Source organism: Chrysemys picta, chromosome 2 (assembly GCF_011386835.1).
Source record: "Chrysemys picta bellii isolate R12L10 chromosome 2, ASM1138683v2, whole genome shotgun sequence".
NCBI classification, from domain to species: Eukaryota; Metazoa; Chordata; order Testudines; family Emydidae; genus Chrysemys; species Chrysemys picta.
Window position 1 is genome coordinate 213,119,533 of NC_088792.1, and position 23,926 is coordinate 213,143,458.

The following is a 23,926-nucleotide window of genomic DNA, read 5'->3' on the forward strand; positions in this document are numbered from 1 at the left end:
GCCAATTAAGAAGCTGCTAGAATCAATTAAGGCAGGCTAATCAGGGCACCTGGGTTTTAAAAGGAGCTCACTTCAGTTTGTAGTGTGAGGAGCTGGGAGCAAGAGGTGCAAGGAGCTGAGAGTGAGAGGGTGTGCTGCTGGAGGACTGAGGAGCACAAGTGTGATCAGACACCAGGAGGAAGGTCCTGTGGTGAGAATAAGGAAGGTGTTTGGAGAAGGCCATGGGGAAGTAGCCCAGGGAGTTGTAGCTGTCATGCAGCTGTTATAAGACCCAGACCAGTGGGGTATAGGAGTCTGGTAGAAGGCAAATATACTGGTCACTGGCTGAGTAGTTTTCTGTTCCCTGAGTGACCAGAGCAGGGGCTGCACTAGAGTAATCAGGAACCTGCTAGAACTAGTTAAGGCAGGCAGGCTAATTAGGACATCTGGAGCCAATTAAGAAGCTGCTAGAATCAATTAAGGCAGGCTAATCAGGGCACCTGGGTTTTAAAAGGAGCTCACTTCAGTTTGTAGTGTGAGGAGCTGGGAGCAAGAGGTGCAAGGAGCTGAGAGTGAGAGGGTGTGCTGCTGGAGGACTGAGGAGCACAAGTGTGATCAGACACCAGGAGGAAGGTCCTGTGGTGAGAATAAGGAAGGTGTTTGGAGAAGGCCATGGGGAAGTAGCCCAGGGAGTTGTAGCTGTCATGCAGCTGTTATAAGAGGCACTATAGACAGCTGCATTCCACAGGGCCCTGGGCTGGAACCCGGAGTAGAGGGTGGGCCCGGGTTCCCCCCAAACCTCCCAACTGACCTGGACTGTGGGTTCTTCCAGAGGGGAAGGTCTCTGGGCTGTTCCCCAACCCACATGGTGAATCTCTGAGGCAAGAAAATCCGCCAATAAGCACAGGACCCACCAAGATAGAGGAGGAATTTTGTCACACCCTATGTTAGGGCTCTTCTAACCCATGCTCTGGCACTCACACTGCAGTGCGCTGACCCAAGTCAAAGTAACTATATCCCAGAATCCCTAGCACCTCCTTCCCCCAATATGGCCACTCCACCCCTAGAAGTATGGTAAAAACATTTTACTGCTCACCCTGCTCATTTCCAGGAAGCAGTTCACTTTGCAAAAAGCTTCATTGGCTTGCTTTCCATTGCAAACCCAGGAAGTTCTTTGATAGTGTGCTTGCAGATCAGTGATCTGAAGAGAATGGGTTATTGCTGACCTGAGTTGCTGCTGTTTGCAAAGAAGGGATAGCTTCAGTTTTCAATAGAGTGGATTGCAGATTGGTAGGATAGAGAGGACTAAGGAAGTTGTCCCATTGAATTGTGGGATATTTCCAACTGACTCCCAGGACTCAAGTCAAGCAGGGCTACATCTACATTGCAAACCAATAGAGCTCACACCCTGGATCCTGGCTTAACATGAACTCAGACTCTCTAGCCCTGCAAGGTCCTGGGACTCTGGGTACAAGCCTGGGGTTAGCACAATTGCAGTGTAGACGTGGGGGGGGGGGGCTAGGCTTGAGTCTGGTCTCAAGCATGGACTTGCATTGTAGTATAGATATACCATTAGGGGGTAAATGGTGCCATTATATGCTCTATTTGTAGTGAAATACTTCATGCAACCTCTCGAACTTTGAGGAAGGGAGGGGAGGCAAAAAAACCCACTATAGGAGCCCATCTATATGACCAGAGAAGGGGGCAGGATGTAAAAAGCTAAGCTAAATTATCTGAGTAGAGCTATGCTGTCAATAAGTACATTAAAACTTTCTCTGTTTGGGGCTGAGTGTTTTGGTTGTATATGAATCAAATATTTCCAAATCAGAGGCAAGAAAAAACCCAATCACAATGAAATGAAAGAGCAAAATAACAAGAACCAAGAAATGCATGTAGTTGCAAAGTCAAGGAGGCGGTGACTGGTAAATGTATCAAGGGTCAGTTAGATGTTTTTAAAATGGTAATATCCTAATTTTGCAATCACGTCAAGTCAAAGGACTATCTTTTAGTCAAAAAATTCTAGAAAGAATCTTAGGCTAACATCTGAGTTTAAACTACAACAAGAAGATGTGAAGGCAATAGCCAGAAGTAAGTTGTCTTTGCTTAGTAGACTTATTCTGCCCACATACACTGCAAAGGCTCAGAGGAAAATCTCTATTAGCCTTCGGGTATGCTGATAATTGCCATATTATTGTCTTTAATAGAGGGTGATAAACTGGCTAGTAGGAACTTGGAGGATGACTTTGCCTACACAGCCAGCTTTTGCTAAGCTGTGCACTGTGAATTCCAGGCATGATCATGCAGATAGAAAGTTACATTCACCATGAACACAAAGACCTTGTCTACACTGCAGAGTTTTGGTTGACAAAAGTGAGAGACACTCAATCACTATGCTAAAAATCGGGATGTCATGTTCACACTCGCTTCCTGTGTTGGCAGAGCGTGTCCACAGTTGGACCACTACCAATGGTGTGAGCAATGTACTGTCCAGCTGGACACCTTCTGCCACTAGGTGTTGTGGGAAGGCAGAGTGGATCAAGGCACATCTTGGGACTAGGCTCAATGTGTCATGATGCTTTACTTTCTGTCCCAGCATTCCAGGGGCTTCCGGCTTTCTTTCGCGGCATTTTTCAATGGCCCTTGTTTTCTGTGCACCCCGGTATCTTTGTGAGAAGGGATGGATCCCGTGCTGCTCTCCTATGCTCTGACAACTGTCATGAAGACATTGTGGATGACAGTGCAGTTAATCATGAAGTTCCTAACTTTAGATTGCTTTGGCAGTCACATTACAGCTTCAGAGGGTGGACCATCACTTTTAGGCTCAGGAAACAAGCACTGAATGGTGGGATCATAGGTCATGCAGGTGTGGGATGATGAGTAGTGGCTACAGAACTTTCAGATACGGAAAGCCACCTTTCTGGAACTGTGCAGAATGAGACCTGCCCTATTAGTAGATAAGTGTGTGGCAATCGCTGTGTGAAAGCTGGCGACCCCAGACTGCTACCAGTCAGTCACGAATCAATTTGAAGTTGGGAAGTCAATCATTGTGTTAATGCAAGTGTGCAGGCAATTAATCGCATCCGGTTACGAAGGATCATGACTCTGGGAAATGTGCGTGAAATAATGGACAGCTTTGAAGAAATGGGTTTCCCTAACTGTGATGGGGTGATAGATAGCATACATAGACCACCTTGTGATGGAGGACATCAGTAAGAAGGGGATACTTCTCCATGATGTTGTAGGCACTTGTGGATCACCATGGGCATTTCACTGACATCAACTTGGGGTGGTCCGGAAGGAGCATGATGCATGCATCTTCAGGAACACCACCCTCAGTTTTCAGAATGGAGAGAAGTAAATAGTAGTGTTCCCCAGGGGTCTGTACTGGGCCCAGTCCTATTCAACATATTCATAAATTATCTGGAAAAAGGGGTAAACGGTGAGGTGGCAAAATTTGCAGATGATACAAAACCACTCAAGATAGTTAAGTCCCAGGCAGACTGCGAAGAGCTACAGAAGGATCTCTCAAAACTGGGTGACTGGGCAACAAAATGGCAGATGAAATTCAGTGTTGATAAGTGCAAAATAATGCACATTGGAAAACATAATCCCATTGTGGATAGTTCCCTGAAAACATCCACTCAATGTGCAGCGGCGGTCAGCAAACAGAATGTTGGGAATCATTAAGAAAGGGAAAGATAATAAGGCAGAAAATATATTGCCTCTACGTAAATCCATGGTACGCCCACGCCTTGACTACGGTGTGCAGATGTGGTCGCCCCATCTCAGAAAAGTTATATGGGAATTGGAAAAGGTTCAGAAAAGGGCAACAAAAATTATTAGGGGTATGGAACGGCTTCTGTCTGAGATGACTGGGACTTTTCAGCTTGGAAAAGAGACTACTAAGGGGGGATATGATAGAGGTCTATAAAATCATGACTGGTGTGGAGAACGTAAATAAGGAAGTGTTATTTACTCCTTCTCATAACACAAGAACTAGGGGTCATAAAAAAAATTAATAGGCAGCAGGTTTAAAAACAAACAAAAGGAAGTATTTTTTCACACAACACAGTCAACCTGTGGAGCTCTTTGCCAGAGGATGTTGTAAAGGCCAAGACGATAACAGCGTTCAAAAAAGAACTAGATAAATTCATGGAAGATAGGTCCATCAATGGCTATTAGCCAGGATGGGCAGGGATGGTGTCCCTAGCCTGTTTGCCAGAAGCTGGGAATGAGCAACAGGGAATGGATCACTTGATGATTACCTGTTCTGTTGATTCCCTCTGGGGCACCTGGCACTGGCCACTGTCAGAAGACAGGACACTGGGCTAGATAGACCTTTGGTCTGACCCAGGATGGCCATTCTTATGCTACAAGCGGGGACTTTTTTTCCAGACCAGAAGATTACAGTGGGGGATGTTGAAATGCCCATAGTGATCCTGGGGGTCCTGGTTTATGTCTTACAGCCGTAGCTTATGAAGCTTTACACAGGAAAGCTGGACAGCAGTAAGGAGCGGTTCAACAACAGGCTGAGTAGGTGCCAGATGACCAGGGAATGTGCCTTTGGCAGATTAAGGGCATGCTAACGATGCCTTTGTGGCAGGTTAGACCTCAATGAGGATAATATTCCCATGTCATAGCCATATGTTGTACATTGCATAATCTTTGTGAAGCTAAGGGTGAAAGGTTTGCTCAGGGGTGGAATGTTGAGGCAGACCACTTGCCTGCTGATTTTGAGCAGCCAGATTCCAGGGCTATCAGAGGGGCCCAGCGGGGGCAATTAGAATCAGGGAGGCTTTGAGGCAACACTTTGAAAATGAGAACCAGTAATCTCTGTGATTGGTGCTACAATGTTACATTACATGCAGTTTTCCTAGGAAGCAATGACGACATTTGGGGCCTTAAATTCCAGTAAGCAAATGATTACAGTGCCTGTGTATGTATTGGAAAGTTCCTGTTATCTGAATTTGTAGGAAACAAAGATGAGTTACTGTTCAAAAACTTTTCTTGTTTGCTTTTCTTGCAGCCTCCAGACCCTGCACCCCCAGCTGGGCGCTTCCCCTCTGGGGCTCCAGCTGTGCTGGGGAAGCGCCGGCCGGGGCGCAGGGTCTGGGGGCTGCCCGGCAAACCCTGAAGCCGGTAGCGCTTGGGCAGCCCTTTTCGCGTGGCTGGGAGGGAGGAGGGGGAGTTAGGGTGGGGAAGGGGCGGAGTTGGGGAGGGAAAGGGGCAGGACCAGGGCCCCGTGGAATGTCCTCTTTTTTTTTTATTTTTTAAATATGGTAACCCTAGTCTACACTGGCATTTTGTTGACAAAAATTGTGTGCAGAAAGCCTTATGTCCCTTATTGGGGTGGTTTCATTTTGTCGGCAAAACAAGGCATTTTTGCTAACAAAAGTCGCATTGCAGTGTGTACGTGTTCAGTTTTGTTGACAAAAACTGCCTTTTGTTGATAAAACGCTGTAGTGGAGACAAGGCCAAAAAGTCTTGCTATAAAATTTGTCACTCATGATGCAATACTTGCCAGAAGATACAGATACACAATGTGTAAGAGGACAATAATACTTATGGGTTTGGTCTCCAAGAGAAACCCTGCAGTAGGGAATTTTATTGGAAGGAGTGCTGTTACAGAACATTGCTAATACCTATGGGATACACATACAGGTAGAGATATTCCAAGCAGTGAGGGATTTAGCCACGTTTTCTATTAATCATCACCTAAACCAAATGGTCAAATTCTGCTCTTCATTACATACAATCAATCCTATTTAGTTCCATGGCTGCACAGGTGTAACAGAGTACAGTTTCTTCCACAGTGTACATATAGTCGTGTCTAAAATTCATTGTCCTACAGAAGACATAAAAATCACTACCCTAAATAAATGAATTGTGAAGATTTCACACAAAGATGAAACTTTTTTTTTTTATTAATTGATTTGACCACTAAACCAGACTTGACTGGCAGAAGTGTTCAAAGACTTAGAAGCCATAGTAATACATGGTACTAGTTGACTCAGTATTTTGGTTAAGAGTAGTAACATTCAGATCACAAATACATCCAGGGTCAAAACTTGAAGGGGCAGAGAAGGAAAAACCATGAATAGGTTGCATTGAATCCAATTAAGAGTTGTGGGATGTTTTCTAGAGAAACACAGTAAAAATTTAGAAAATAGTTTGTCCCCATGCGCTTAAGTACACCTTTACCTCGATATAACACTGTCCTCGGGAGCCAAAAAAAAAAAAAAAAAAAATCTTACTGCATTATAGGTGAAACCGCGTTATATCGAACTTGCTTTGATCCACTGGGGTGTGCAGCCCCGCCACCCCCCCCCCCCCAGAGCACTGCTTTACCGTGTTATATCCGAATTCGTGTTATACCGGGTCGCGTTATATTGGGGTAGAGGTGTACTATAATAAAGACTACATGATTGCCTTTTAGTCTTGCTTTTTCTTTTACATCATCTTCAGAGTTTCTAAGTTTTTTTTTTAACTAAAGAAAAAAGACAGTTTTTTTCCTTGAACACTTTGCACCCTGAGAGTGGGTCCTGAATAGTTCCAAGTAAATCATATGCTGTTTGTATAGTAATATTGATCTATTCTGGGTATATATGCCTCCCCTGCCCACCCCCCATCATCATAGTATTTTTAAACACCTCAACAACCCAATGAAATAAGGAAACATTATCCCCGGTGGCTTGCCTACTTTCACACAGGAAGCCTGAAACAGAGCTGTGAACTGAACGTGGGCCCCAAACCACTAGATCATTCTTCCTCCATTAATATACCAATATAATATGTAGCTCAATTCCTATGTACCCAAATGATCATCAAAAGTCAGACGATGGATTCTCCTCAATATTCCCCAAATGAAATGAAATGCCAGGTCTGCAGTAAGACTAATATAATGTTATAAACTAGAGCTGCCTGGACTTTTTTTTTTTTTTTTTTTGAAAATTGGAAAATACCAATTTGACAATCTACATGTTCTGCTGGAATTGTCAGTTTCATTCAATTATCCAATGGAAACCTGCCTGATTTCCTGAAAGCTCACCCACCACCCCGCCTGGCAGGCTGCCTTAGACTCAGAGCCAGGTGCCTGAAGTAGAGGCTCTCCAGGTTTCTATGTTCCCCCCCCTTGCACAGGATTCTTGGCAGCCCTAGGAACTTGGGCTCCAGCTGGGGCTTCCAGAGCCCCCAGGCTCTGCAGTAGCCCCCAGGCTCTGCAGTAGCCCACCTGGCAGGCGAGCTGTCAGGAAACAAGGCAGGTTTCCTTGCCAGTCTCGTCAATCTCTAAGAAAAGCACTACCTGGAATCATACAGCTATTAAACTAAGAATTGTTATAAAAGTCAAACCTGGGCCGTTACGGGGCATTGATACTACACTGGCTGCCAATAACAAAGTTCACTTTTTGTTTCAGAATCATAAATAAATTAATCAGTACACATTATATTGGCCTATTGTGCAATCAGCAGTGTGGTCAATCAATAGATATCCCCTTTCAGATCACCCACCAAAGGCTTCACACAAAAACGTACAGCAAATTTGACTGCTTTGATTTCTAGATCCCATCCATTTTTTTGCTTCAAGTGTATGAAAAACAGGAAAGTGATTTGAAGATGTCACACTGTTTCAATATATGCTCCAGATTCAACTCTGGCAAAGAGGTTACATTGAGGACAATGAAACTGGCAGACAATCATCCAGGGGGGAAAAAAGGAATGAAAAACAATTCAGTTAAATCCCGTCCCATTACTGCAGCAAAGCTGTAGGTGCCTGTTTCAAAAACATCTGTTCAGTTCAAATTGAACAAAAGAAATCATGTGCCTGATAATTCTACAGTCTATTTAAAGATTGATATCCCACCTCCTGTCACGTATTAGCTATTTTCCCCCCCATTCAACTCCACAAGAACGGATAACTATCCAGAATAGTAAGAACTGAAGCTAGAATACAGGTGTTTAGGACCACCCACGTCCATAGATTTCACTTGCCATATTTACGCACATATTGGATAAATGGCATTGAGAAAGCCAGCAAGGCACTCAGATTACTTTGTTCTTGCTGTATAAGATAAGGAAATTAAAATCAATAATTTAGAACACAACCAACTCCACCACAATATGAGGAAAATAGCATAGTAGGGTCTAAGAGGACTAAATATTTATAGAGATAATGCATGCCTAGTTATCGTACAGTTAAATATAGAATTAGAAGAAAGGTTTCAAGATAGTGGTCAACCAATAGATGCCTGGAGTTCAGATGCAATTTCCCCCTCAAGGGACATGGTTGTTCTGGTTCATTATGGGGATTTTTTACACTTTTTTTCTGAAATATCTGGTCTTGGCTGCTGCTGCTGGAGATACACCTAATGAAGGTAGAATACTGCTCTGATCCAGTATGGCATTTCATGTATTTTTACTTATAACATGGTTACAATGCAAAGTATCAAACTCTACCCTTGATACAGATATTTGCCAAATACAGGAGTAGAAAAGCACTGTACAATCTCCCTTCAGCAGACATACATTTAAGAGAGAAAAAGCCAACTCTGTTTTGATCTATAGAGTGAAATTCATCCACTTATATCCTGTTCTCTCTGGGAGATTTTCCAATAGCACTATAACTTCCCTCAAAATGGCATTTACTGATCCCTTTAAATCCGCTCTTTCTGCTTCAAGCCATTATTGGATCGATAAAAATTATGCACAGTGGGTATTTAGACAACAGGGATAAATACTGAATACTCCCAGAAGGGCAGCCTCAGGAGAAATGGGGCATTTCAACCAGTAACTGGAGAAGGGTTGACTAGACTGTAGTACTGTTTTGCTCCTGCTGAGTTTGTAAGATAGACAGACACAAAATGATCCCTATAAGCTACCCAAGACTCCTATTATAGAAGTATTTCAAGCTTACTAAAAAGAAGCTGGTTAAAATTATTCATTGCAAATGTCTGTTGATAAGTTGGCCCCTTTTTGCACACTGATCCCAGTTTCTACAAGTATATTAGGTAGTCACAGACTAGTTTATGTGGTCAAATTTCACACAAAGGCTTATTCATGAATTGTTTGCTTTGGCAGTTCATGGTGTGTGACTGGTCATCTAAGTCACATGATACTGCTTCTTTCTGTTCCCTGATTAGATTGACTTTTAATAAAAGCTTAACAAATGAGAAATACTAAATATGACATGTTAGGTATGTATCCCCCTGCCATTTGGAGGTTCCAGATAAGGACCGGAGAAACCTGCTCTTAAGGATCTGCCTATTAACCTGGCTGAAACATGAACAGTCTATAGGAGCAAGGAGCCTGACTGACATGCCCCGGGTAGCCTGCATATGATTGAGACTACCCAGGAATGAGTGATGGGTAGAGCTAGGCAGAAAAAGCTGTTCTATTTTGCAGAGGAAATCAATATTTTGAAATCTGATTTTGTTCAGATTTTGAATGAGAAGCCAAAAATTTCAGAAGTCTCCATAAAAGGGAATCAAGCCCCAGGTCCTAGGCAGTCCATTTGGTGTGCTGCTGGGTGAACGAGCTGGCAGGAAACCAGATGCTCTTGTGATGAAACTCTGCCTCGGTTCAGGTGGAATTTTGTGGAAGTTGAACCATCTCAGTGAAACATTTTGATTTTGACTAATTGGCAAATTCTTATAAAAATGTTTTGGCAGAATTGTTTTGATCAGCTTTAGTGCTGAGCCCAAACAGAGAGGGAGCTGGGGAGAAGAAAGTTAACTGCTGCAGGAAGGGACACAGCTCCTCTGATGCTCTAGAAGGGAAGGAGAGAAGTGTATAGAGAACCCAGATTTATCCCAGGTGAGTTACAAAGTCACCAAGGAGGGAGGCGTAAGTGGACTTTTCCATCCTCAGGAACCAGTGGTGCTCCAGGAGAGGGGATATGGCATAACTTTTGAGATGAATCATTCGTTCTGAAGTCCAAAAAAATTCAGCATTCATGTGTGTTTTCATGACTACCAAGCACCCATCGGAATATTTGCCAAACAATATAACCCCATTAAAAAAACAATGAAACCAAGCTGCCAAACTTACAGCATCTATTCACAAATTATTTGGTAGTCTTCAGCCAGCTGTACTTACCGACTAAGCCACATTAAGTCATGTCAGGAGCCAGACACCAACTAAGAGGAGAAATTTTGGAGTTAAGGATCCTAACTGTATGTTTTGGAATGCTGGTGTGCTGTGGTAACTTTGCAGGGCTGGTGTGCAAGAGTGTGATGCTCATACACCCTGGTGAACAGCTCTGGGCCCAGAAGCCCCTGCCTAGCCACAGTCACTTGTCTGCTCACATTGGAGGTGGGGCTCAAAAGGGAGCAGCTCAGCTCAGTCTGAGTGCCGAGTCCTGCACTACAAGCTCCTGAAGAGAAGCTGCTGGGACTCCATGTGGCAGAGACCAGGCCCCACTGCTGAGCCGCCATAAGCCCTTTACCCCACGGAGGCCAGGAACGAAGGACTGCCACTAATAGAGGCAGAGCATAGAGAACTCCAGAAGGAATCCAGAAACAGACCAGTGGCATTGACAGAGGAACAAAAGCCAAGGTAGGAAGTGGCCCAGGCATAAGGCCATCTGTCCCTCAACCACATATCTGAGCTATTATTCACAGGGTCTTTAAATTTAAACAACAATATAAAAGGTATGGGACTCACCCCCTGCAGTGTCTCCTGCTGGTCATTGAGAATTAGCTCTCTTCCAGCCTGGGCACCCTCTGCAGGCCAGTCTCCCACTTGTAGCTAGCCCCGTGTCCCTCCCGGACCCTGGTGCCCCTTTACCCTGGGGCTGCCCCCTGGCAATACCCCCCACCCGTTTCTATGGGCCTCCCTTCTCTGGGAAACCCCCCAACTCTCTAATCCCCACCTTGCCTCAGTCTGGGCTACTGCCAGTCATCACCAAGCCTCCGCTCCCTGGGGCAGACTGCAGTATAAAAGCCACTCATCATAGGCAAGGGGGTTCGGACCCGCTACCTTCCTCTGCCTCCCAGTACCTTTATGGGCCTTAGACCAGGCCCTACAGCCTAGGGAGGTGCCAGCCTGGAGCTCCCCTACTCCTATGGCTCTCCTCAGCCCTCCTTCACTTCCAGTACCCTTTCTGCAGGCAGCTAGGCCCTGCTCTCTCCCAGCCTGGAGAGTGTCTCTTTTGGGCCTTTGGTTCACAGCCTTTTTATGCAGGCCAGCTGTGGCCTGATTGGGGCAAGGCCCAGCTGTGGCCACTTCCCCAAGCAGCCCAGCTTAGCAGCTCTCAGTCATAACCTTCTCCCAGGACTGACTTTAACCCTTTTTCTGCGGGAGTTGGGCAGCTCCCCCACTACAAACATTAAGAAATAGCTGGTAGATAATGTTTTCATCCCTCAGCTTTCAATTCATGCCACAATACTTGATGTTTTCTCTGAAATACATCAGATGGCATGGAGAATGGGCCAAACCCAGCAATCCTTACTCAGGCAAAACTCACACTGACATCACATAAAAGGCCACACTTCAAGGCTGTTGCATACGTGTTGGCTTCAATGGAAGTTCTGACCAGGTAAGGCCTGCAGCCATGCAGGGAACCCTTCAGGCACTGATGCCTCAAGTGCTGTGCTACCCCATACAGGTCTGATCCCCCACTCTCTGCTCAGTTCAGTCCAGCACACCAGGCAACAGTGCTCTAGTAAGCTAAAAAAAGTGTGGGGGGCATGCTTACCCTCACCCTCTGGGAGGCCTTCATCCTCTCTTACTGAAGACACTTAGTATGATGCACCTGCTCAGTCTTATCAGACTGTCCCTTCTGGCAAACCAGAGGAGGTGGCTCCTGAAAGAAGCTGGTAGCTCTGCTTCTGAGACCCCTTTAGCTGCTATTCTTCCCCTTTCCTTGCTATACACAAGCATGAACAGAGAGCAAGAAGATGATTCCAGGTGCACAGAGCAGTGGGAGAGAGGAGCAGAGGACAGAGGAGTAGAGTACATGTTAGAGTTGGAAGCTGAGATCACTGATTCAACAGGATGGCTCAGGAAGGATTTGAGATCAGCGAGTCACTTTCAAAACTGGGTGTCCTTAGAGGTGTGAGTGACAGAGCAAGTGTGAAAAGCTAAATCAGAGTGGACACAGAGGTGCTTGGGGAAGACCAGGTCAAGAGGACACTCATAAGGCGACTGTGGGAGTCACAGCACTGTTGAAAAATCAAAGATGTGAGGGGCTGGTGAGTGAGTGAGATCAAGCCATAGAAGAATGTGGAGTTAGGTCCAGTGAGAGAATACATGAGCACTTGGAGGAAGAAGAGAGATAGCACAGAGTGTATTCTAATGAGGAAAGAAATAATAAGAGTGGAAGTAAATATCCAACCTGTAACCTAGTAGGGCACAGAGTGCTAATGAGCATGTAGTTTTTTTGCTTCCCTACAAAAATCCAGGTCTGGTTAGGAGGCATGTAACACCACAACTAGAAGAGCCTTTGAAGCCAGAATAGAACATTTATATTAGCAAGAATGTGAAGTTTAGCAGATGCTCCAGCAATTTACCAGGCTTCAAGTAAGAAATTGAAAGTTCAGTGCTGTAGGAGCAGATAGTCTTCTAACAGGCCGGCTCTAAGTATTTTGCCACCCCAAGCAAAAAAAATTTTTGCTGCCCTACACCCCAGCCCTGGGCTCCCCCCGCCCCCCCTCTGCCGCCCCAGCCCTGGGCTCTCACCCCCACCAGCACCCCCTGCGGCTCTAGCACTGGGCTCTCACCCCCCACCACCACCACTGCCCTCCCACACCCACACCCCCTGCTGCCCCAGCCCTGGGCTCTCCCCCTCACCCCCCCCACCCCTGGGCTCTCACCCCATCACCCCCACCAGTGCCCTCCCCGACCCACACCCCCTGCCGCCCCAGCGCTGGGCTCTCCCCCCCACCCCACCTGCACCCCCTGCCACCCCAGCCCTGGGCTCCTCCCCCCAGTGCTGACTCTGCCCGCTCCCCCCCTCGCCTCCAGCCGATCCGGCACTGGCAGGGTCGGGGTAAGCAACAGGGCTCCTGGGCTACGCCTCACTACAGATTCCCTCCAGCCAGGGCTCCCGCCTCCAGGACTGGCCAGGACTCGGGAGTGTAGAGCGGGGGGGGGCTGCCCTGCCCCGGCTCCTCAGCCCCCTGCCAGGGCAGTCCCAGAAGGAGCGGAGCCCTGAGAGCGGGCCCTGCACGGCAGCGCCCCAGGCACCGGTCCCCTCTATGTCCCCACTGCTGCTTCTGGACGCCCTGCCGCAGCCCCTGGGAGGCTCGGGCCCTGGCTGCGGCACCTACAGGCAGCTCCGTGTGCCCCGCGGGGCGGCCCCCAGCCGGAGTGTCCGGCACTCGGAGTCCGCCCGTCCTAGCCACAAGGTGCGGGCGCTTCTCCCCGACACAAATCGCAGCAGCCCCAGGGCGCCCCCGCGCACAACGCGCTGCTGCTGCCAGGGCCGGCTCTAGGCTTTTGCTGCCCCAAGAAAAAAAGATGGCCGGAATGCTGCCTCAAGTACGTGCTTGGTTTGCTGGTACCTAGAGCCGGCCCTGTCTTCTAAACTCAAACCTAGCCAGTTTTCAGTCACATAGCCACTGCATGCAGACATGCTACTTGTACATTTTGAGCAGAACACTGCAAAGGCTAAAACCAGTTCTGCTTACAGCAAAAACATTTGTCCCTAAAGATTCTGAGAGTGACAGTTCAGAAGAGTGCACAAAGCATGCTTTACGTTTTTTTAAACAAAAAAAAAAATACAGCCATTTGCAGATTAAAAATCTCTAGCTGTCTTAGTAGCAGCACGCTGCTACTGATACGATTAAAGAAGCACACAAAAGATAGTTGTCAACTATGGACTCTCCAAAACTCCAAGCTAGTTCATTGCCAAAAAGCCACAGGTATACAGAGCATAAAGTAAAAAATCCAGCTGAAGAGTAAATTCAACATCCATATTAGAGTAATCTCAAATTGCACTGTATGTTCACAAGTGTTTCAAGTTATTTTACTTAGTAGCAACATTTAAGTGACCATATTTTTAGAAGAGAGACCATAACTGGGGACAATAAGCAACAGAGAAGTGCTGTAAAGGAGATACAGGTGTTTGGAATAAAAAGAGTTGCTTTTTAAATGGGGGGGAGGGGGTCCTCAGGGTTGAAGGGAGAGAAGGGAAGGGAGGACTTAAAGCCTTCTCTTCATGAGACAACATGTCACTCAGATGAAACTCAGAGAAAGCCAAAATCTGTTTTATGGAGATCCTGATGTGTTAGTACAACAGTGGCACTCCTGCCTGCATTTATGTTTCTTCACGCAGACCATTTAGGGCGTATCCACACTTACCGGGATCGACACTGCAGCGATCAATGCACCAGGGGGCGATTTAGTGGGTCTAGCGAAGACCCGCTAAATTGACCGCAGATCGCTCTGTCGATTCCAGTATTCCGCCAGAATGAGAGGAATAAGGTAAGTCGATGGGAGAGTGTAGATACCGCAGAAAATTGACCTAAGCTACGTCGACTCCAGCTACATTATTCACGTAGCTGGAGTTGCGTAACTTAGGTCAACTTACCCCCGTAGTGTAGACAAGGCCTTAGGTAGCTGCTCGACAAACGCAAGTCATAGCATGGGGCAATTCCTTGATACATATGCTGATTGCTGCACTGTAGTATAGAGTGTTGGAGTCCCATTCCACTGCCCCCTCCCCATAAAAAACCCACACCACACCCTCTCAACAAATCATTCTTTTAGCTTAAAGCAGCAACTTAAAGCAATGGAGGCAATACAATTAAGAAAACTATTTTACCTGTAGGATGTTCTTCAATCCAGGCCTGCAGGTACATGAAGAGGAGTAGACCTGCTACTCCAAACATCAATACAGTCACAAAGACTTGTCTCAGGTTCATGACACTGTCAGAGGGCTGCATTTCAGCTCCTTTCAGAAAGCTGCATGATTCACTTTTCAATAGGTTCTTAATTTAGCTGTATCTTCTTTAGCATCCTTTCCTTTGAGACAGCAACCTGGAATAAAAAAGGGACACAAGAACTAGCTGTATCTCTTAAGTGGCTTTTCTTCAGGAGAACCTGTATAAATACAAAGCATAATGGTTACATAAGCTACTAAGCGAGGGGGACTGGGAACACTTGAGTTTGTCCATAGCCCTAACAATTTTTCCATAATACTGACACTTCCCTAAAGAATCTCAAAGAGAAATCATTTTTTTCTGGAGTGAAGGCAAAAATCCATTACATAAAGCCAGAGTATTCATGCTCTGTGAATGTACAATATGGAGAGTCAAGGGAGGGACAGGAAATCAACCCCACAACCTGAAGCCAAGTCCAGAAGCTGACATACAGCTCCCCACAATCTGTCATTTCATCCTATTAACTATAAAACTAAAGGACATAGTGCCTCCCTAGCAGTTGTGGAGAATGTTGTGTTACTAAATCCATGCAGTTGAGAATCTTGTGGCTCCTCTTCTTGCTCCAGTCCAGTCTTTTATAGACTACACAAGGCAAGTGTGAAGACCCTTTCCACAGCAAGTAAGGAACAGACAGTCACCCTTGCACAGCTGGTCAAATGTAGCCTTCTCTAAACCAGTAAGAACCTATATCAGATTACATAACCCAGCCTGAAGTGACAAGAACTAATGGAATTTTGAATCTGGCCACTTTGCAATCATTACTAATATACGGGGGAGGGAGAAGAGAAACAGACTAAAAGCCTGAGTCTTGCCACTGACTTCCCTAGTAGCAGAATCAAGTCCAAAACTTGACTGAAAAATTCTTATTTCTTGCATGGCACAGAGCCACAGGAGAAGGAAATTGTTCATTTAACAACCATCACCTGCCACTCAAAAGCTGATGTTAAGAGTTCAAAGTAAGGTACAAAAGGTTTTGTACAATATAAATGTAAAGCTTCTTAAAGTGAATTAGAATGTGCTGGATTTTGAAAGCAATGGAGTACAATGTAGAAGTAAATGTTAAATTAGATTGCAGAGCAAATAAAAATATTCTGAAATTCAGTACAATGAAGCCCTTGTAAATGAATATCTGATAAAAGACACTTTTAGCAGACTAAAGCAAAAATACAATGAAAACTTAAGCTTTCAGAGGACACGAGTAACCAACTAAAGCACTGTTTTAAATGAGTGCTCGGTTAAAGGAATAAGTCTATTCCTAGTGTGTGCATGTTTGTGGAAACAAAAAAGTAGCAGGTATTTAACAAGTCATACTTGAATGACCAAAGCATTATATATGATTTCCAGAGAAATGCAGAGCTTCATGTGATTCACAAAAAGAAAGAGAAAATATGAACCTATTTCAATAACTCAGTGCTTTCATACATAAACATTGACTTTACGGTGTATGAAAACTTAATCTTTCACCCAAAACATTTTAGTATGGACATACCTATTGTTTATGGGACGCTCATGTTAAGTTCTAAATGTGTGTTAAGTAAAGTGATGTTCAGAAGTTGAACATACTATGTCAAGTATAAATTTTTCCTTTCAACTCTGTGCCATTAAAATTAGGGCTGTTGATTAATCGCAGTTAACTCACATGGTTAACTCAAAAATTAACTGCAATTAAAAAAAGTTAATCATGATTAACTTCACTGTTAAACACTAGAATGCCAATTGAAATTTATTAAATATTTTTGGATGTTTTTCTACATTTCTATTACAACACAGAATACAAAGTATACAAAGCTCACTTTTTATTATTTTTGATTACAAATATTTGCACTGTAAAAATGATAAAAAAATCCTATTTTTCAATTCACCTCATACAAGTTCTGTAGTGCAATCTCTATTGTGAAAATGTAACTTACAAATGTAGATTTTTTTGTTACATAACTGCACTCAAAAAAAAAAAAAACAATGTAAAACTTTAGAGTCTACAAGTTTCTACTCAGTCTTGTTCAGCCAATTGCTAAGACAAACAAATTTGTTTACATTTACGGGAGATACTGCTGCCTGCTTATTTACCTCATCACCTGAAAGTGAGAACAGGTGTTCACACAGCACTTTTGTAGCCTATTTACGTGCCAGATATGCTAAACATTCATATGCCCCTTCATGCTTTGGCCACCGTTCCACAAGACATGCTTCCATGCTGATGATGCGCGTTAAAAAAAAATAATGCATTAATTAAATTTGTGATTGAACTCCTTGGGGGAGAATTGTATGCCTCCTGTTCTGTTTTACCTGCATTCTGCCCTATATTTCATGTTATAGCAGTCTTGGAGGATGACCCAGCACATGTTCGTTTTAAGAACACTTTCACAGCAGATTTGACAAAACACAAAAAAAGGACCAATGTGAGATTTCTAAGGATAGATTTCTAAGCACTTGACCCAAGGTTTAAGAATCTGAAGTGCCTTCCAAAATCTGAGGGGGAAAAGGTGTGGAGAATGCTTTTAGAAGTCTTAAAAGAGCAACACTCCGATGCAGAAACTACAGAACCCGAACCACCAAAAAAGAAAATCAACTTTCTGCTGGTGGCATGACTCAGATGATGAAAATGAACATGCGTCGGTCCACTCTGCTTTGGATCGTTATCGAGCAGAACCCATCATCAGCATGGACACATGCATCCTGGAATGGTGGTTGAGGCATTAAGGGACATATGAATCTTTAGCACCTCTGGAACGTAAATATCTTGCGACACCTCCTACAACAGTGCCATGCGAACGCCTGTTCTCATTTTCAGGTGACATTGTAAACAAGACATGGGCAGCATTACCTTCTGCAAATTGTAACCAAACTTGTTTGAGCGATTAGCTGAAGTAGGACTGAGTTGACTTGTAGAATTATATACAAAAAATAACTGCATTCAAAAATAAAAATGTAAAACTTTAGAACCTACATTTGTAAGTTCAACTTTCATTCTAAAGAGATTGCACTACAGTACTTAGGCTAGGTCTATACTACCCGCCTGAATCGGCGGGTAGAAATCGACCTCTCCGGGATCGATTTATCGCGTCCCGTTGGGACGCGACAATCGATCCCCAAATCGGCGCTCTTACTCCACCAGCGGAGGTGGTAGTAAGCGCCGCCGACAGAAAGCCGCAGAAGTTGATTTTGCCGCCGTCCTCACAACGGGGTAAGTCGGCTGCGATACGTCGAATTCAGCTACACTATTCACGTAGCTGAATTTGCGTATCTTAAATCGACTCCCCCCTGTAGTGTAGATGTACCCTTATATTAAGTGAATTGAACTATACGATTTCTTTTGTTTTTTTACCATGCAAATATTTGTAATAAAAAAATATAAAGTGAGCACTGTATACTTTGTATTCTGTGTTGTAATAGAAGTCAATACATTTGAAAATGTAGAAAACATCCAAAAACATTTAAATAAATGGTTTTCTATTAAAAGTGTGATTAATAGTGCGATTAATAGTGATTTTTGTATCACTTGACAACCCTAATTAAAATACTTTGTAAAGTACACTGAAAAGTGCTTGCAAACCTGTTACTTTAAATTTAAACTATATTTCAATGTCATATTTGCCATTTTCTGCATTATACCTATGAAGAATGTAGACGCCTAGACACAAGTGTGACAGACACCATTTTGAACTTACGCTCTGGCTGATTTTTTTTGTATACGTCATGAAACAACTAGTTCAGACATGGAACACTGTAGGAAGGCAATTAAGTAGCTTTAGTCATAGTATTCCTTTCTGGTTAACTAACATGCAGAGCTGTCATCTCCTACTATGGAAGCTATTTCCACTTCCGGTTACCGATATGGTACAATGCCTGGCTATGAGTAGTAGTAAGAAACTGGTGGAAGGAGAAACCACACTAAACATGCTGAATATAAAGGAGGGAGCATTGAACTGCTTCGAGAACGGTGGGGGAGGTAGGATCCAACTCCTCCATTCTTTTAACTAGGAGTCTCTTCTCATTCAACCCCTTTCCCCATGGTGCTCCCAGTGTTCTCAAGCCTACTTATTGTTGTCACTCCCTGTACCTGAACTTCAGCACACTTGTTTTAGTGGCTATATTCATATCCATAGGATTAGCTGACAAAAAGATTGTGAAGCATTCCTGCTTCACAGAGTTGGGATCCCTTTCTGGTTAGAAGGAGAAACAATTAATTCAGTCGCCCACAGAAAGCTAAGTTATTTACATAACATTGATATTTGTTTGGATAAGAACTCAGAACAAAACAAGTAGCATTTTTTGATACTCAGCAAGTCTGAAGGCATAATGGTAAGAACTTTGTTCTCTAGCATTTACCAGACCCTGAGCTTTTTGGTAAAGTTACTGGGGATGCATAGCTGTGTGTGTCTTATTACAATAAAGTCAAACAACCTGAATACATGCACTGAATGGGAATTTCTCTCACAACCAAACATGTGCAGTTTTCTTGCTTCTCTTTCCAGTCCTTTTTTCTCTGATCATACGGGAGTGGCTGGAATCAAACTTTACTTGGGAATTAATGCAATATTTGGGGGTTACGAGAAACACTTTATTAGGCGCCTTAGGTGAAAGTGTGCCTCCAAATGGCTTGTGCTGCCAGTACAACCCTTACAGTTCAATCATGTAGGAAGATATCTAGTATTATTTCCGATGATGCCAGACTAAGGTAGTCCATTAATAAGAAAAGCAAACATCTTGCTAGGGGGACAATTTCTGCTTTGATGGTGTAAATTCCACATTGTTTTCTTTAGCGAAACCTCAGGATGCACTCCCCTATATTTTTTTATTTGTGGAAGAAAGCTGGGGCGGGAGAGAGAAATTACACAAATTAGTATTAGTCACGGTATGTTAGGAATATACCCATCTTACAAGAACAGTATCAATTAAAGTCAGTACAATCATCTCCTTATTGAGAGCTCACTACAATTGAGTTGTTTTAAATTGTGTGTGTTCATGTTTAGGCCAAGTTTCACTTCAGACAGCACAGATCAGACTATTATGTGCACAGTGAACAGAGCCTTACAGCTACATTATACAATTTTAAAACTGCCTAGCTTGAATAATTAGTGCAATTTAGTTAACTCAATGATTTATAATCTATAGATGAAAAATCAGAGCGGTAGTTAAAATAAAATCTCTGCGTCTACAAATCTACTGCAGAACATTTTAAGCAGCCACAACGACACTGTGACAGATTATCCCCTTTGGCATTAAAAAGTGCAAGAGGGGGACAACTCTCTTCCCCCCCACCCCCCCCAACAAAGAGGGACTCTCTGGAAGGATTACCTCAGAGATTAGCCCCCACTGCTTGCTGAGGGGATGGGAGGGTTGCTCCTCCCCCATGACAAAGCTTACTCTAACATCAGTGGAGCCATCTGTGTGGAGCTTGTGTCCCCACTAGCTGTAACTCCAGGTCATCCTCTATTCATAATTCCTTGACCATGTGGCTCCAGTGGAAATATACTATCAGGGACTCCCCCCCGACCTCAACTACTCCAGGCAATCTTGGGAGTGGAGGCTATGGGGTAATGTTAATGCAACTGAGAGACTTGTGCCCCTTTTCCCCCCCAAGCCAACTCCACTTTTCCTTCAGCCCAATCTGACTCTCCAAGCAAACCCTTGGATACATAGGTTTGGGGCTCTGCAAGATCCAAGAAAGGTGGAGGGGGAAATGGGTGAGATAGTGCCATGGGAGCCCCCAAACCCCACTTCTGCACAAAGGAGGGATGATCCAAGTCTGGCTAACCATACTCAAGTCCTGCCAGAATGCTCCAGGATGCCATCCCAGCACCCTTTTGGGGACCCAGACTGGTATGTTATGACCCTTCCGGTATTTCCATACCAGCACTCCTCAACTGCAGCACTCACCCGGTAGTGGCAAACCCCTCCTGCACAGATCAACAGGGTCACAATCTGCCCCACTGACTTCAATAAAGGCAGTTATGGAGGAATTCCATAAGATACATACCAAAAAGTTTAGACATTAGAGGCCTAGGAGACATAACCACATGTTGCTCAGATCTATAAGCGAGACAGAAAGCTAGAAGAACAAAAGTGCACATATCAGTTTTCAGCACTGAACTTCAGGGGTAATCAGCAACAAGTTTTCAGTTACTGAGTTTGAAATGAGAGCTTAGAAATTTTATAGTGAGCCTGAGCCCATATTCATTAACTTTTAATATTTCAAGTTCTTTTAAGACCAAAAGTATTTAGTAACATTGTCATCTTTATCAAGAAACCTCCCACTCCATTAGCATACAGTCATTTTACTTTTCCTTCCTTCAGATTTTAGGTCTAATCCAGAGAAGTACATCCCATTGCAGGATAAGCACCACCTGGTAAAATACTCTGGGCACCAGGACCCACAGAAATGAGGGAAAGCAGCTCCTGATGCCTCTGCCACAACTTCTAAATAATCCCACTTTATTCGGTCCTCACTCTTTCCCTTAAGCAACACTCTTGTCCTGGAACTACGTGGCACTTCCCAGTTCTGTCTGCACTAGAGATATTTGACACTCATATCGCTTTTTTGATTCCTAGCATGCAAGTCCACATGAAAATCTGGTGGTAGCCAGAGCATAGAGCAGCTGAGTAACTCCTACTTTCAAACCTCCCTATAACTGCACCTCACAACCCCAAAAATCAAAATCAACACAAAAACAGAGTGAAAGAAACTTAAAATAGTAAACTACAGAAGTTTGGAAACACTGTCTTCCCTCCCCCTGCCCCCTTTCTCCTTGGTATTCTCCTGAAAAACAGAAAAGGACGAAGATTAACCATTAGAGAGATGGACAGACACAGAGACAATCCACTCCCTGTGCATTTATTTTACTGGTCATTGCCACAGATGTCCACCCACTACCTCAGTGGTTCCTCACACGCTCCTAAAAACAGAAAACAGAACAGAGTCATTACTTGAAAGATACCTAGTAGAGCTATCACAACCCCCCATACCACAGATGAAGCCACTTACCTCTTCATAATCCCCCAGCACACACTCATTTTTTCCCTAGCCTTCCCCAAAGAACAGTGTCTCTCTTAGTGACTCCATTGTAGTGCTGTGGCATGCTGGGGAGAACTTTCTGGCCTCCATGGAGGGATGTCGTCCTGGACACTGGCCCAGCCTCTCTCCTTCTCTGTATCCTAGAAACAAGAAGTTAAAAAGCTGTTAATTCAGCAACAAGAACCAAGGAACTAAAGTTACTGAAGGAATTAAAAGTAGAAAAAGAAATCCAGCTCCTCACCTTTTCAACTATGAAAACTCAAAAGGTCATATGCCAGACCTCCAGGAACACAGGTGGGAGGAAGGTGCTGACACTCTACCATAGCAACTTAAAGTGGAAGTTTATAGCAATAGCCCTTCATAAACACACGTGGTTCCTCATACTGGACAGAGCTATTCTTATCAGTCATTGGAACAAATTTAAATTGTGAACATGTGCACTATTCACCATTGCTAATTTTCCTGCTCCCAGAACCTAGCTGAGCACTCTGGGATAGATGCAATAGCTCACAGACACTGCAAAGTTTGCAACAAGTGCTGCATGTGGACAGAGTGCACTGTGGGTAAGCAAAACAGGATACCGGATTTAAAAAAGGTTCCTGTTTAAGGATCCAAATTTTAAGGGGTTCATAGATCATCATCTAGTCAGGCCTCCTGTATAACAGTATTACATACATATGTATAAATTCATAAGTAATCTCCTGAATTAGTTACTGCTTCAAGTTCAGTAAGAGCACATCTTTCTAAAAGAACCAATCTTGATTTTAAAGTTTCCAGCGATGGAGAATCCACCGTGACACTTGGTGTTAATTACCTTCGTTGTTCAAAATTTGCACCTTTCAGCCATTGGACTTGTATCACCTACCTCTCCTGGAATATAAAAAAAGTGAGGAATTTTGAGGATTTCTTTTACATATTGGATGATTTAGGCTTCTGTTTCTCACCTTTCATGCTCATACTCCTTTTTATGTTCTGTGGAGTCTCTTTAGCGCCAAGGTGTCGATTCAGTTGCAGGCATACGTTTCTCTTCAAGAGCCGGATTTAAAAAAAATTTTTTTTTGCACAACTGCCAATTAGAGACATTGAACTAAAAGGCAGTAAAGCCGTCAAATAGTACAGGTACATGGCAGCCATTTTGATTGCATGGGAACCCAGTGGAGGCAGAAGTATGAGGGGGGTGGAGAAGAAAGCGGACATCAACACTTCTTCAAATTGCTAGACCAATTGTAATACAGCCATACCCGAATGTAACTGAAGGCATCATTTGGCTTTCAGAACCCTTATTACCAGCAATATTATATTGTGAGTAAGGAAGCCAACATAACTTTCATAGAGCTCAAGATGAAGAAAAAAAGCTTGAGTTGTAAAGTTCCACATTTGATGTGGACTTTGAAATAAAAATGGATCTTCAAATGACAATTCCAAGTCACTTGAAAGAGTAAAGCAAAAAAAAACAAAACAAACACACACAACACAAGCAAAACCACACAAACAAAACCCCTCCAATCCCCACAGCTTGAAAAACATTAAGGCTTCAAGAACACCCAGGAAATTCCAAATACAAACATTACCAGAGCAAGCTCAGCTCAGCCCAGTTGCACACATATTTAGCATTTTTCTATTTCACTTCTCCTTATTACAGTGTAAACCTTAATACTGTTTTAGCAATTATGCCTTGTTATTATTGCATTTTATACCATGCCATATATTGTATAGGATGAATGGTATACAGAAGGTAAACTATGTGCTCCTATTTACCCTATCTTTGGGATACGATTTTGCAGTCTCAGTGTATTATGGCACCTACCCCTTAAATGCTTCATATATAAGGAATTCACATTAATCAATCAGTAAACAAGCAAAAATCATTTCAGGAGAGAAAATTATTTGTCTCATTTCATGAGATTTTTCTTCCTTTCCTACAGGGACTAGGTAAAGGAAGAGGGGGCAGTGATAAGCAAAGAAAGCAGTACTTTCTTCTTCAATCATGATTAGGGGAATTGGGTAGATGCTGTAAATAATCATCAAACAGCTTAATCTCTGCCTTGCAGAT

The 23,926-nt window shown here is 43.7% G+C and overlaps 1 protein-coding gene across 4 annotated transcripts in view; it reads right to left on the reverse strand.

Annotated features, from left to right (window-relative positions):
* The window catches only part of CHST9 (carbohydrate sulfotransferase 9), a 266,354-nt gene that overhangs the window by 95,863 nt on the left and 146,565 nt on the right, over window positions 1-23,926 (reverse strand). For all 4 annotated transcript variants that reach the window (XM_065585416.1, XM_065585415.1, XM_005279997.4 and 1 more), the window contains one exon: window positions 14,741-14,955. In XM_065585416.1, the coding sequence (XP_065441488.1) occupies window positions 14,741-14,861 (121 nt within the window). In that variant the 5' untranslated portion in view covers window positions 14,862-14,955. The remainder of the gene's footprint in view (window positions 1-14,740; window positions 14,956-23,926) is intronic.